Here is a 13,186-nt window from a genome sequence, read left to right as displayed (position 1 = left end):
CTCCCGAAACAAACGCGCGACGCGACGAACCGGCTGCGGTTCGTTCACTTTTATTTAAATCGACGACGAGGGTACGTTAGCTTCCCGTCGTTGGATTTACTCGAAGAGAACGATTTTACTCAATATCTAAAATTTTTTCTAGATATATCATTCAGATAGATCCGAAAATTTTTAGATTCTTGAGAAAAACCGTTCTTTTCGTGTATATCCTCTGGGTACTGAGCCCTCCCACCACGTCAAGGTGTACGTGAGAGGGAAGATATCATCTGAAAAAATATAATATACAGTAATATTATCTATACTACTGTGCAATTATCGGTTAACTTTTAGAAATGAATATCAAAAACATGTCAATTCGACACCATTGCGAAATAAAATTTAAAGCAGATAAAAGGGCTGAATCTCTTATTACGATGTCTGTAAGATATGGAATAAGCTAGAGATTAATAGAGAAGGGAAGTCTCTTTTATTATCGACAAATAGTTCTAAAGTTACGCTCAATTTTTTATACGAATCATATCACGAATGATGCACGAAAAATTAATTAAATTATTAATTACGTAAACTGTATTAATTGTAGGAATCGCATAAATTGCGTTATTTGCATGAGGGTATTTATTAACGTTGTTTTTTTTATTACTCGTGTGATACCGTTCGAAGAATAATCGAGAGTTATACTCAAGCGAGAGAAAAATTTTACGTTAAACAAAAATAATTGTCGTCCGTAATTATCGCGAAATAGTAATAAATTCTGTTTTTCCATCGCGTTTTTATTCCAACTGAATGAACCGTACGAAATATCTATTCCGTGATACACATACGATTGTAATATCGATCTTTTTATAAATAATTCGAATTTAACGTGCAAGTTAATAATCGTATACTGAGTATTACGTTTAAAGTACTACGTTTCGTTTTATATTTGACATTCTTCGCAATAAGATTTCAAAAAGAAATGTGAAGAAGAGCGCACGCGACACGGCTACCTGCCTGTACGAGCATCGGTAAGGGAATGAATGACTGCGCGGTAACTGCGCATAAACATGACGCGCCGCGTGACCGGCGTGACGTGCCGCGTGACGCGTCGCGTGCCTCCCCGTGCCGTCTCTCGCCGCCCGCCCACGACAAAGCAAACCCCAAGGTCGCGCGCCGATCATTTAAGTGTCGAAATTAACGTACATATATTACGAGATAAGTAAAATAATATCTTTTACATTTTTAATATTCTCTGACAAATAGGCTTTATTGCATGGTTTTTGGTTTTACTTCTTATATTCGTTACGCACACACTCAGCTCATGAATATTTTGAATATTTCAATCGTGTTACAATAAGCGATTATTAGTTTGTAATAACTTTTTGTTACACGAAATCCGCGCAATGTACTGAATATGTTTAACAAAAGATTAACTGAATCTCTTATTACGATGTCTGTAAGATATGATTAGAATCAATGGAATGAGCTAGAGATTAATAAAAAAGAGAAATATTTCTTTTATTACCGATAAATAGTTTCAAAGTTACATTCAATTTTTTATCATATTACGAAAGATGCACGAAAACGAAAAGTTTATTAAATTATTAATTACGCAAATTATATTAATTGTGAAAGTAGGAATCGCATAAATTGCGTTATGTATGAGAATATTTATTAACATTGCTTTTTTATGACTCATGTGATATCGTTCGAAGAATAATCGAGAGTTATACACTGCTCTCTATTTGATGACACAAATCGACACAAACGTCGTTCTATCCTTCTTGATATTCAGAGAATGACAAAAATAGAACGATACTTGTGTCGACTGTGTCTCCTAAAAGAAAAGCAGCTCAAGCGAGACAAAAATGTTACATTAAACAAAAATAATTGTTGTCCGTAATTATTGCGAAATAGTAATAAATTCTGTTTTTTCAAATTCGCGTTTTGATTTCAAATGAAAATGATGAACGTATGAAACATGTCTCGTGATATATGATTATCATTTCGATTCTTTTATGAATAATAATTAATCATGCGAGCTAGTAATCGTATACTATATTCATAAGATAATCGTTTTATATTATATTTAGCATTTTTCGTGATTATGTTTCAAAAAGAAATGTAAAGAAGAGCGGCACGCGACACGGCTACCTGCCTATACGAGCCTCGGTAATAGAATGACTGCGGGGTAACTGCGTGTAAACGTAACGCGTCGCTACCCGTCCTTTCGCGCCAAAACAATCCCTCCCCCCCAAGGTCGCGCGCCGATCTGACTATTGAAATATTAACGCATGTTACAAAATCAGTTAAATGATCTATTCATTAAATAATCTATTAAATAATCTATTCGTTACATTTTTAATATTCTTCGATAAATAGGCTTTATTGCAATTGACATATTTTATATACGATTATATATAATTATATATAAAATATGTCCATACATATAACATTTTTTCCTGGGATATGAATGCTATATTTATACCCATTGTTATATTCAGTCCGAATTGTTTTATAATTTAAAAAAGATGTTTGCATTTATATCTTTATTTAAAGTATAATTTATTATTAATCTTTAATTTATTTAATTGTAAAGTAAATTATCAAAGAGAACAATAAAAATTGAGATATAATGTTGGGATATCAAAAACACTTTACGTAAGCAATTATGTAAAAAGAAAAACTTTTTACCTCTTGCCTTCCGTCAGTACATTAAGTATTATAATTGATACAAAATACTTGAAACTATAAAATAAATACTAAATATGTTCTTCAATGTACCGCAATATAATTATGGTATCACATTAAACGACTCGCGCCACTAAAACTAAACTGTTGAGTTCTGAGAAAATCGATATAAGAAATTATTTCATTGATTCCGCGACGAAATACTAATTGGAGTTTATTTCACATAATATAAAAACAAATTATGAATGTACTAATATACGGGGCTCGGTCGTACTTAAAAAATAAAGATATTTAAAATGTACTCGTATATTTTTTTATTAAAAAGGTAAGAGTTATTTAAAATAACTTCTTCTGATCTATTTTTTAACCCTTAGTACACACCTTAGTTTTGAGCAACCATATTACTTGATTCATCAGTTAGCGTTCGTAGATATCATATCATCTTTCGTGGATTAATGCGAAACCTGAAGCGACTCATATCACACGTCCATCTCCCTCAGAGGTCGCCGAGCGAATGCCGAAGTGATGACGTAGTCAACCACCGTGTCGCGCGGCACGCTCCCCCTCGCTTTTCGCCGCGCAGAACGCTCCCCCATCCCCCGCTGTTCGCCGCGCGCCGTTTGGATATCCAACTATTGCGTATGAAAAATATTCACGGTTTATTCAATTATTCGTATTTTATATGATTTTAACAAACGGGTATCGTCGTACATTTCGCGCTTTGCTTTGTGGTATCTCTGGCACTAGTTTAATCCTATATTACTTGCGCGATTCTTTTAAACGTAATTGATATTTATTCGCGTGTGTGAGGTACCTATTTTTTATATTCCAACGTTGTCTCAATTTTCATTATACTTTTAAATGATTCATACTTAAACAAAGATTGATAATATTTTATACATCCTTTATATAAAGATGTAAGCAAATTCTTAATATTGTGAAATAATTTGCGCTCAATACGGCTTTGATTAAAAGTATTAAATATTTTGTTAATCATTATTTTCCAGCTAAAAAATTAATTTATAACACTATAACTATTGCTACAAATTATTCTGTGTTCCAAAAATTCTTTAAACTTATGTACAAAGCCAATCATGGCTCGGTAAAATAACTCTGTTACGACTTATTTAAAATAAAAAATATAAAATAAATTCGGGAAACTTATTTAAAACATTAAATAAGAAATAAGTCAAAAGTGTAGTTATTTAAAATAATAAATACTAAATAACTCTTTTATATTTTTTATTTAAAGTATATACTTTAAATAACTTTATTTAACTCTTAGTACACACCTTAGTTTTGGATACTCTTACTATACGTTAAGTTATTCGTGTTCTGGATTAATTTTCATCACTTTTACGAGTATATAAAAATTGTTAAATGATTTTTACGTATATTTTGACATCTTTAAAAAGTATTTGTAAAGTTGTATATTTATAAAGTTGTATAACAAATTGTATATGCTTCTTATAGAAATAAATCCGGTGCTTCTGACGGAAGTAAATTGCTGAAATTGCTGAAATAAATCTATCAAATTAATAGAAATTTCAGCGATTTATTTGCATCAGGAATATCGAAAAAAAAATGGATATTGTTGTATAGCTTACATCCACTTCTTCAGAAGGCAGTAGTGCGCAGGGAAATTTTTACGGTTACAGGAAAAAGGTTCTTATGTCCTCTCTCAGGTTTCTCTCTAATATCATTTTAATGAAATTATAGAATTCTGTGGAGCTGCTTGGCTTCTGTTGCTATTATTATAGGTTCCAACAGGATGTGAGTTTAGGACTAGATTAAGTTTACATTGTATTAATGTAAAACTGTTAGAATTGTTGGAATGATGTTAACATTTAATTTACTAGGTACACTGTAAAAAAATTCAAATGTTTTATTTATAATACAATAATTCTTTCGCTCATGAATCTTTTTCTCAGTCACTGTGTTACACTACTAATAACAAGTCACACAAAAATTTGACTATATTTCTAAGTCATCTATTTCAAACTGAAATAATGAGATATATTTAAACAGTATTTAATAATAAAATATATTTATACAACTTTTCTTTACATTCGCCTTTGAATAAACAAAGCACGCTTAAATGTCTTTAAACAAAATTCTAATACATTATAATATGGATAAGATAAGATTTTATTTATGACATTTTGTTTATGACATTACATGTCACGATTATTTGTTCCAAGCACGGAATATTAGAAACTTTTTTCCGACTAGATCGTAAACGAGGAAAATTATGAAATTATTTTCCGATTGCAACGAAATATTGAATATTTTAGTTCATTAAGAAGATGATAAGAAAAGCAGATAAGATATCCATTTGGATGTAAGAGGGTAGAAAGAAAATTTATGCTTTTCTTATTTCTTCGAAATATTAGGGAGATAGAAGAATACAAATTTAGATATGATAATAGAACTGCAGAAATAGATTTTTGAAATAAATGAAAATAAATAAGGAGAAGATAATGTTCTTATATCGAATATAAAAATATAATTTCAGATAATTTGGATTAATATAATTATCGTTTGGCTCATCATGTAAATTTTCATATTAATTGAAACTAATATAGACAATACTCGTTTTTTCAAAATTATGACTTTGTTTTTCCCGATAATACAAATGTAAATAATTTTCCTGCACTAGTGTACCACAGAAGTACGATTCGGCGAATATGATATTTTAATTCGGTAATTATTTAGGTCAGTAAATAATTACTCTTACACTTTTTATCAAGGCACACAGTACAGATATCAGATACTCAATGGATGTCAGTTGTTGGTCTAATTTTAGAACATTTCCGATTGGACGAAATTCCTGTTCATATCAAAGATGGACGCATAATGTAAGGAAACTATTTTCAACAATTCTTCAACGCATTCAAAACATAATTTACATTATTTCCGCTTTTCGACTACCTAGACTTTTTTTTATTAATGCCCAATCTTCCAGTATATCCGCGTCGTTGAGCATATAAACGATGTAAGGACCTGCAACGGAAACTGCTCGTCTTCTCTCCGAATGATTCCTACGTCTTCTACCAGTTGTATTAAGCCACAAATCCGCATGTATGTCTACGTTATTTCTATCTTCCTCTAGACGACGAATCTTGTCTTGTAGATCGTTATGAATGCAATCCCAAACCAAACCTTTCTCACTTTCAAAATTTTGGAAAGCGGCTAGTTCTTCTGCTAGGAATTTATTCTGAATATTTTGTAATCTGTATTGCTTTAATATTCCAGCCACTTCTGTTTTCGTTTTCATGTTTTCCTTCAGTCGTTCCAGTGGTATCAGATATTCCTCAGATTTTCCAACACGAACTTCACCGAGCTTTGTGTCCACTTGTGTAATTCTTTCTCGATATAATCTGAAATAAATGACAATTATTAAAATACATATTTATATTGTATTTTTCTAAAAAAAATATCAGAATCTATATCATCAGAATATATATCAAAATATATATAATATGTGTATACTTACTGTTCCTTGAGTAAAGTAAATTGTCTTTCCAAGTCTAGCAAATTGTCCATACATTCATTGCGTCTCCTCTCACATTCATCCTCATCCATCTCTGACGAGTCATCGCTGTCAGTGTGTTCTGGACTGCTGTCACATGACCCAGAACTCTGATTACTCTCGTTACTGTCGTGAGACATCTCTTCCCCTTCACCTTCTGACTCATCCTTAACGCTTGGCATTTGTGCTATAAATAAAAAGTTCGTTACTTAATAAAAGGTATTTTATTCTCATAATAGAAACACATCTTTTGTTAAAGGAATAAGAGGGTTCTTAGGACCCATAAAAATTTCTTGTTATTAATTTTAGAAAGTTTTTTGAAATTTTCAACTATATAAAAAATTATAATATTTGAATTGACATAAATATTGTACAATAATTAGCCTGTTTGAATAAAACAAAACTGTAAATAATAAAATTGTGAAACATAAAATTATTTCATATCAACACTTTAAAAATTATGAAAATATCAGGATTTTCAAAATCCATATATTCCAATTACAAGTTAAATAAGGCATCTAATTGATAGATATTTAGAAAAAATTTTGAGAAAACTGGATTCTGAGTTTGTGTGACGAAAATGTATTTAAATAAGGTAAAAAATATGATTGATTTTCTATATCATGATCACTTAGCGATTTAAAGTTTCCGAACCTTTTTTAAAAAACTAAAATAGTATACGTTTCTACATTGGAAAGTAAATATATTTTAAACAAATGCCCGGTAGGTAAGGATTAAGAAAATTCATAACATAACCTATACAAAAACAATTAAGTTTACGTCAAAGTGAGATCAGAGTAAAGGGAAATATCGTTCAATTTTCGAATATCCAGTTTTTATAGGAAATAATGTTTCACATTTTAACGTCACATATTTAATTACTTTGCATAATGGGATTATTTGCGTCCAATTAAACGATAGGTTAATTCCGAAGTTTCTTTACTTCGAAGACAGAACCTAATGAAGCTTCGAGTTTCTAGAAAATTTTCTATCGCATCTCACGAAGATCTAAAGTCTAAATCGAACGAAATTCTTACTGAAATTGTCAATACACTTACTTAAATAATGTAATATCTGATCGTTGATATAACCTCTCGATACGGCTTGATCCAACAGACGCTAACAGCTGGCTTGCGCGCCACAATGCCACAATGCCAGAGCATTCTTGTGCTCCTCATACTTACCAACGGCGTAGCAAGGAAAAAGAACACTAGATTGGACTGAAATGTTTGCAACTCATCTTCTTATTTGGCTTTTATTACATTTTCTGCATTCAAAACAAGACAAATGTATCATTATTGTAGAAAATTATTTAAAAAATGTATTTTCTCTCTCTTTTTCAAGATACATAGGTGTAATCTGCAGAGAAAACTTGATATAATGGTTAGATAATTCTACATTTATGCCTGCAGATGACGCTAAGATCTCGAAATGCATTCAATAAAGATGCAGAGAAATGATTTTGAATCGTCTCTGGTTGATCCTCTGATGATAAACTGATTAGTTTTCAATTAATTTAATCAATTATTATATAATTTGTTAAGTAATACCTTTTACAATATTTGCCTTTTGTTAAGAGGATATTATTATTTTTTTGAAACACAATATTATTTATAATTTTTTGGAATATGATAAAATTTGAACTATTTCTTCTAATTTATATTCACGAAAAGCTATAATAATCGGGTGACAGATTCTAGATATATCTAAATATTTTGCTATAAACAATTGTGGCAGTTGAATTAATCATCTATTAAATTAATCAGAGTTTGAAGTTCACCCCTATAATAAATTAAACCAAAATTAAAATTAATCTACATTGAAATAGATATTAATGCGCAGACTTAACGCATTTCAATTTAGTTATTATTGCAATTTAGACAATTAAAAAATGCAGCAAAGGCATAAAATTTTCTTATTTTTACAAGAATAAATTCTGTCTTCTGTTGCACTAATGCAGTAAATGGTGTGCTGGTTGCTCGAGAGTTAGATTAAAAAATTTTAAGATAAATTAAAAGGTTTAAAACATATGAAATTAAAATTAAAATTATATGATTTAAAATTTTTACTTATTGGAAAAATTGGGAAAAGAGGAAAAAACTCTGTAAACCCCGCCCCACGGGAGGATCGTAATATATATAGATATATATTATATATATTTTGATATATAATACTCCATCGGATACAATAATACATCTGGATCTGTATGGAACAAACAGTTAGACAATGCAACATTCGCATAACTGCAAGGTATACTAGCAATTTTTAATATCTCATATATATTCATATAATAATATATATTTCTCTCTCGTGTGTGCTTCCTGCGCGTTTCATGAAGACTTTCGGTTAGATAGGTCTTTCGATTTCTGCGAGAAAAGAAGGTACAACTCGTTTTGTGCATTTTGTTCCGTACGAAATATTTTTTTTGTTTTACAGTATTCTCCGTTTTTTTTTTCGTTTTTTTTTTCCTTTCTTGTTATATCGCTTCAAGCCCCGCCGCACGCGGGACGTGTGTGCAGTTGTGACGTGTCGCACATTATTTTGCTTCCTAGTAGCCCTTAAATCTTCGGGATAAAGTGTAAAATGCCCGGAGTGTCCTTCGAGGACGCGGCCGGGTCAACCAATGTCTCTTTACCCATACGTGACCGATCTCGAGATTCTCGAGATGAGAACGTGAGAGGGAAGATATCGAAATTATTTCCGTAGAACCTCTGTACGATGTCGATTTCGTATTTATTCTCACGAAATTATTTCCTTGCCGGAAAATATAAATTATGTACATACTTCGATTCGACCCGTTCTTCCTCGATTATTTTTTTTTCTCATTCACCGTTGTAAATATATACTCTTCTGCCAATTTTCCCTCCCTGCTTTATCGCCGAGAGCTATCGCCCGATTGTACCAGTTTGATACTCAAACGATCAATATTGTTTGCCACGAAATTCGACGCCCGACAGGAGTCCTCGAGTTACACTTCGATGACGAAGAATGAAAGGGCGCTCGGTGTGGTCCGCGATCCTTCTCGTGCGGCGACGGCTTTACACGGACTCTTAATATTCATTTCATGCAACATTTATCGTGGCGCGATCGCGGTTCGCCGGGGAAAAGTCGCGGGCTCCGTGATATCCGCTGATATCGTGTAATAACTGAAATGCAAATCATCAGCGAGGTAAATGCACCACTGAATGACCGCTTAGGCATATCGCTTCAGCTCGATCTCTTTCTTTCCTTCGTTGAGTGAAAATAAAATTATCGTCACACAGATATCTTTCAAGATATGATTTCTCTCAAATATTTGATGTTTCATTGATTTTACGCGTGAAAGTAACTTGGAATTTATAACGAAAGAGAGAAGAGATGAACTGAACTTTATAAGCAAATGAGAAAGTTCTAGTAAATACTTTGATCCATCACATTGAAGTCGAGGTAAGTATGTAACAGCCTTGGATTAATAGCACAATGCGATGCTCAGATAAAATCAACATTCATTTTTTTTAATAATGTCGTATTAATTATTAATTTGATGAAACGTTTTTGTGCTATCCTCAATTACGTCAGCCGCTAGTCATTTTGTAATAAAAAAATATTCCCCAAACGATAATTAATAATATTATGTTTTTTCTTCAGGGAAAAATGTAATTGCTTTACTTTAAAGGGCTTTCTACAATAACATTACCTAAATTTTAAGTTTTAAGTTTTAAGTTTCAGTAAGAAATTGTCCGATCACAGTCGAATATAAGAATAATCGACTGTTTTGGTTAATTAATTTATTTTTTTGTTAATTTCTTGTGGTAACTTTAAAGTTTAGGTAATAGCTTATCATAGAAAGCCCATAAAAGATGACGGAAGCATGTATTTAGTGAATATGTATTGATCAATTATTCAGTAGTGTACATACCCTATAATGAATTGAAGAGAAAATTGGAATAAAACATTGCACTGAGAAAAAAATTACTCGAACAAAAATCGAGCGACACGCTCCCCCTTGGATATTACGTCATATAAATAAATTATACGGTAATACCATGCTTAAAATTTATCCACGCAATTAGTATACATACAAACGTAATCGACTAGCTTGTTACATTAGTCGTGTAATTTGTTGATCTAAAATTTATTTGAGGCAAGATAATTTCGCTCATTCAAACATTTCTTTTTCTCTCAGTATAGGATAATCACAACGAAGATTTACGAACCTCGACGACGATAGGATGTCGCGAACCGCGGAAGCGCTAATTATCTTACCTAATTTGTTGATCGATTTTTAGTCTCGGTGAGAGTAAGGGTGCGCACACATCGTTCGTCGTGGTCGCGACATTCGCTTGAAATCGTGTCTCGCGATGTTACGCACCCTCTTATTCGCGATTTTTTTTTACTTTATATATATATATTCTCCGTTTTTTTTTTTTCGCTATTGAACACACGTACTCTTTCTCCCTGAGGCAACGTATTCGCCGTTTCCGGCGAGCGCAGAGCGACTGCGGTAACGTGACATGATGGATCGCGTTTTCGAATTTAAATACCCTCTCTCGTATTTAAATACCTAATGATAGCATATTTTGGCGATAGCATGTTCTTTCTGAGCATACAAAACGTTAGTGTCGCATCAAGATGAACAGTGGTATAAATCTAAGATGAGAGTACGAAAAGCTTGAACGTTCACTGTGTATTTATGAAAGCGAGAGCGAGAGAAACTCCCTATTAGAGACTTCTTACCATAGCGTGTTTTGAACACGTTAAATATTAATGTCGCGCTAAAGTCGCGTGTAGGGCGAATGATAATTTAAGTCCAGAATGGAAATTGCCGTTTTGCGCGGAACGTGGGAGCCCCGTGCGCTTGGCGTCTACTCGAAGTACGGTATCGCAAAAACTTCCTGTCTTCGTTGGAAAATCGATTTTCGCGACACGCTTGTTATTTATCGTCGTTTATCGTCCCGTAGGAAGTTTCTCTGCGCACGACGGTTAGTTTGATTATTCGTGGTATGGCGGTTAACAAAGTTAATGACTGATAGGGTGATCGGTAATATGTATCGTCCTAAAAGGAAGCGACATAGTTAAACGCATCGTCAAAGGAAGGGCAAAGTTAAGTTTTATCGTCTTTTTTTCTTCTTCACTATGCAATTTGCCTTTGTTTCACCGCAGGGCCGCTAATGATCATTCTTGATTAAAAGGAGAAACGCGGACGAAACCTCAGACAAGTAGGACACTATTCTTGGTTCTCCACCTCTTTTGCGCGAAATCGAGTCTGACATTTTCCGAATGCGTTCGCGAACGATTCTAAACCAACGAATGTCTACTAGGTAACTCATCTTTAAATATACTATGGGATTTTAAGCCGTATGCAGAGTGCCCTAATAACGTGCTATTTTGGTAGCAAACGCGGAGGCATTGCAATAGCAGTTATTAGCGTGGAAATAGCGTACTGTAACGCGACTGCGTGTACATCAAGCGTTAATTTTTCTGCACTCGAAACAAATTACGCTTTCTTCCAACGAGCATTTTTTTCAATCGCTTATGTAATTAGAATAAATGCGATAATGCAATTTGCATGTTGATGGAATTAACCCTTAGTATACGCGGTGATATTCTAATCCTTTATTAACACACGATGAGTCATTCGTGTCTTGGATTAATTTTCATCACTTTTACAAGTATATAAACATTAATAAGTGTTCTTTCACATATTATACCTTAACACTAGAACCGCTAATGGCGCCATTTTGGCTCCGCTAATCATTTCATTTTTTCTTTTCTATATTTGATATATAGTATAGAATAATAAAAATATGTAAACATAATATGAATAATTTTAACGAATATTACCAGTATAACTTTCACTAAACGAACACAAAAATAGGAAAATACCAAATTGACATCTTCAGCAGTTTTAACGGAATATCATCAACGGTTCTAATATTAACATCTTTAAAGGAAGTACTTATAAAGTTATGTATATATTTATAAAAAAAGATAAAAGAGATCATTATTTAGCCAAATGCTCTTAGTATTTCAAAGAAAAGAAACGCGCAGGATCCAATCGTGTGTTTTAAAGGTTAATGCTGCGATTCTATTATTTTACGATGATTATTAAACAAGACTAACAAGAATTTTCCAAGAATGTTTGTGATAAATAAAATACGACACACATAACGCGAGTTTTAATGGATTCGCATCGCGTGTCATGCTTCTGGGATGTCTCCCCGATAAGTCACGTGCCTTCCGCAGTCGTCCACGTCGTGTGTTGCGGCCTTTTTCAAGAGTATATAACAATTTGTGCCGAGTCCGAATGTAGAGAGAGCAACATAGGCGCGAATCGTCCTCAGAGAGAAATAGAGATAGATAAAGACGGCGAGGAAGATACAGAGACGGAGAGGCCTTCTGCCTTCCCGAGACCTCCTAGGAAATTGACATTTGCGCGAAGGGCCCATTACCCTAGAAACCATTTTTTTTCCACTGCCACTTACGATAAGAGTAAAAATTTATACAAGTTCTCCGTTGACGATCGAAGGGTCCTTGGCTGTTTCCTCGGACTCGGTGATGCCACGTATCACCGAGGATTGAATAAAAATCGAACGAGTTGCTGTTAAGAGTAAGCCAACATCCAATGTTAATGATTATAAAGTAACTTTGTAGTTTTTCACTTTGCACTTTTGATTCCCGCCTCGCTGGAAATAAAAACAAAGAACGAAGTACACAAAGTGAAAAGTTACGAAGCTCCTTCGTGGCGCAAAACATATAAGCAAGTGTTATTTATTCGAGGATTCTTCTAAAAAAAAGAGCAAAGAATTAAAAATCGAACCGATATCGAAACACGCGTAATAGTAATTACGATAAATGAATGGAAATGATTATAATGGATTGTTATTTGTCGTTCAAATGTGTTTTGGTTGTCAAGAAATTGAGAGTGGAAGATTGATAGAATCACTGGGAGCTTATAAATGGCTATCCTCTTCACTTAGGCATTTAGAATCTAATTCAGTCGCATTT

At 33.0% G+C, this 13,186-nt stretch overlaps 1 protein-coding gene and 1 long non-coding RNA gene across 2 annotated transcripts in view; one reads left to right on the top strand and one right to left on the bottom strand.

Moving 5' to 3' along the window:
• Positions 1 to 5,211: 5,211 nt before the first annotated feature.
• Brms1 (breast cancer metastasis-suppressor 1-like protein) lies at positions 5,212 to 7,330 on the bottom strand. Its single transcript, XM_018461524.1, has 3 exons — positions 7,258 to 7,330; positions 6,164 to 6,386; positions 5,212 to 6,047 (listed from the first exon to the last, which is right to left on the bottom strand). The coding sequence occupies exons 2-3, from the start codon at positions 6,379 to 6,381 to the stop codon at positions 5,573 to 5,575; spliced, it is 693 nt and encodes a 230-aa protein (XP_018317026.1). The 5' UTR covers positions 6,382 to 6,386; positions 7,258 to 7,330; the 3' UTR covers positions 5,212 to 5,572.
• A 1,132-nt stretch (positions 7,331 to 8,462) lies between these two features.
• LOC108731273 (uncharacterized) overlaps positions 8,463 to 13,186 on the top strand; it is a 5,240-nt gene continuing 516 nt past the window's right edge. Inside the window, exons 1-2 of the long non-coding RNA XR_001937017.1 lie at positions 8,463 to 9,318; positions 11,140 to 11,142. This is a non-coding gene — a long non-coding RNA (uncharacterized lncRNA). The remainder of the gene's footprint in view (positions 9,319 to 11,139; positions 11,143 to 13,186) is intronic.

The sequence above is a fragment of the Mycetomoellerius zeteki genome, unplaced genomic scaffold (genome assembly GCF_001594055.1).
Source record: "Mycetomoellerius zeteki isolate Tzet28-1 unplaced genomic scaffold, Tzet1.0 scaffold122, whole genome shotgun sequence".
Lineage (NCBI taxonomy): Eukaryota > Metazoa > Arthropoda > Insecta > Hymenoptera > Formicidae > Mycetomoellerius > Mycetomoellerius zeteki.
Note: the sequence above shows the minus strand (reverse complement) of the source record. Positions and strands in the feature narration are given on the sequence as shown.

Coding starts and splice junctions, on each gene's coding strand:
- Brms1 (XM_018461524.1), bottom strand. CDS start 6,381: ATGCCAAGCGTTAAGGATGAGTCAGAAGGTGAAGGGGAAGAGATGTCT. Junction 6,048..6,163: donor TTTACTTTACTCAAGGAACA/GTAAGTATACAC, acceptor CATTTATTTCAG/ATTATATCGAGAAAGAATTA.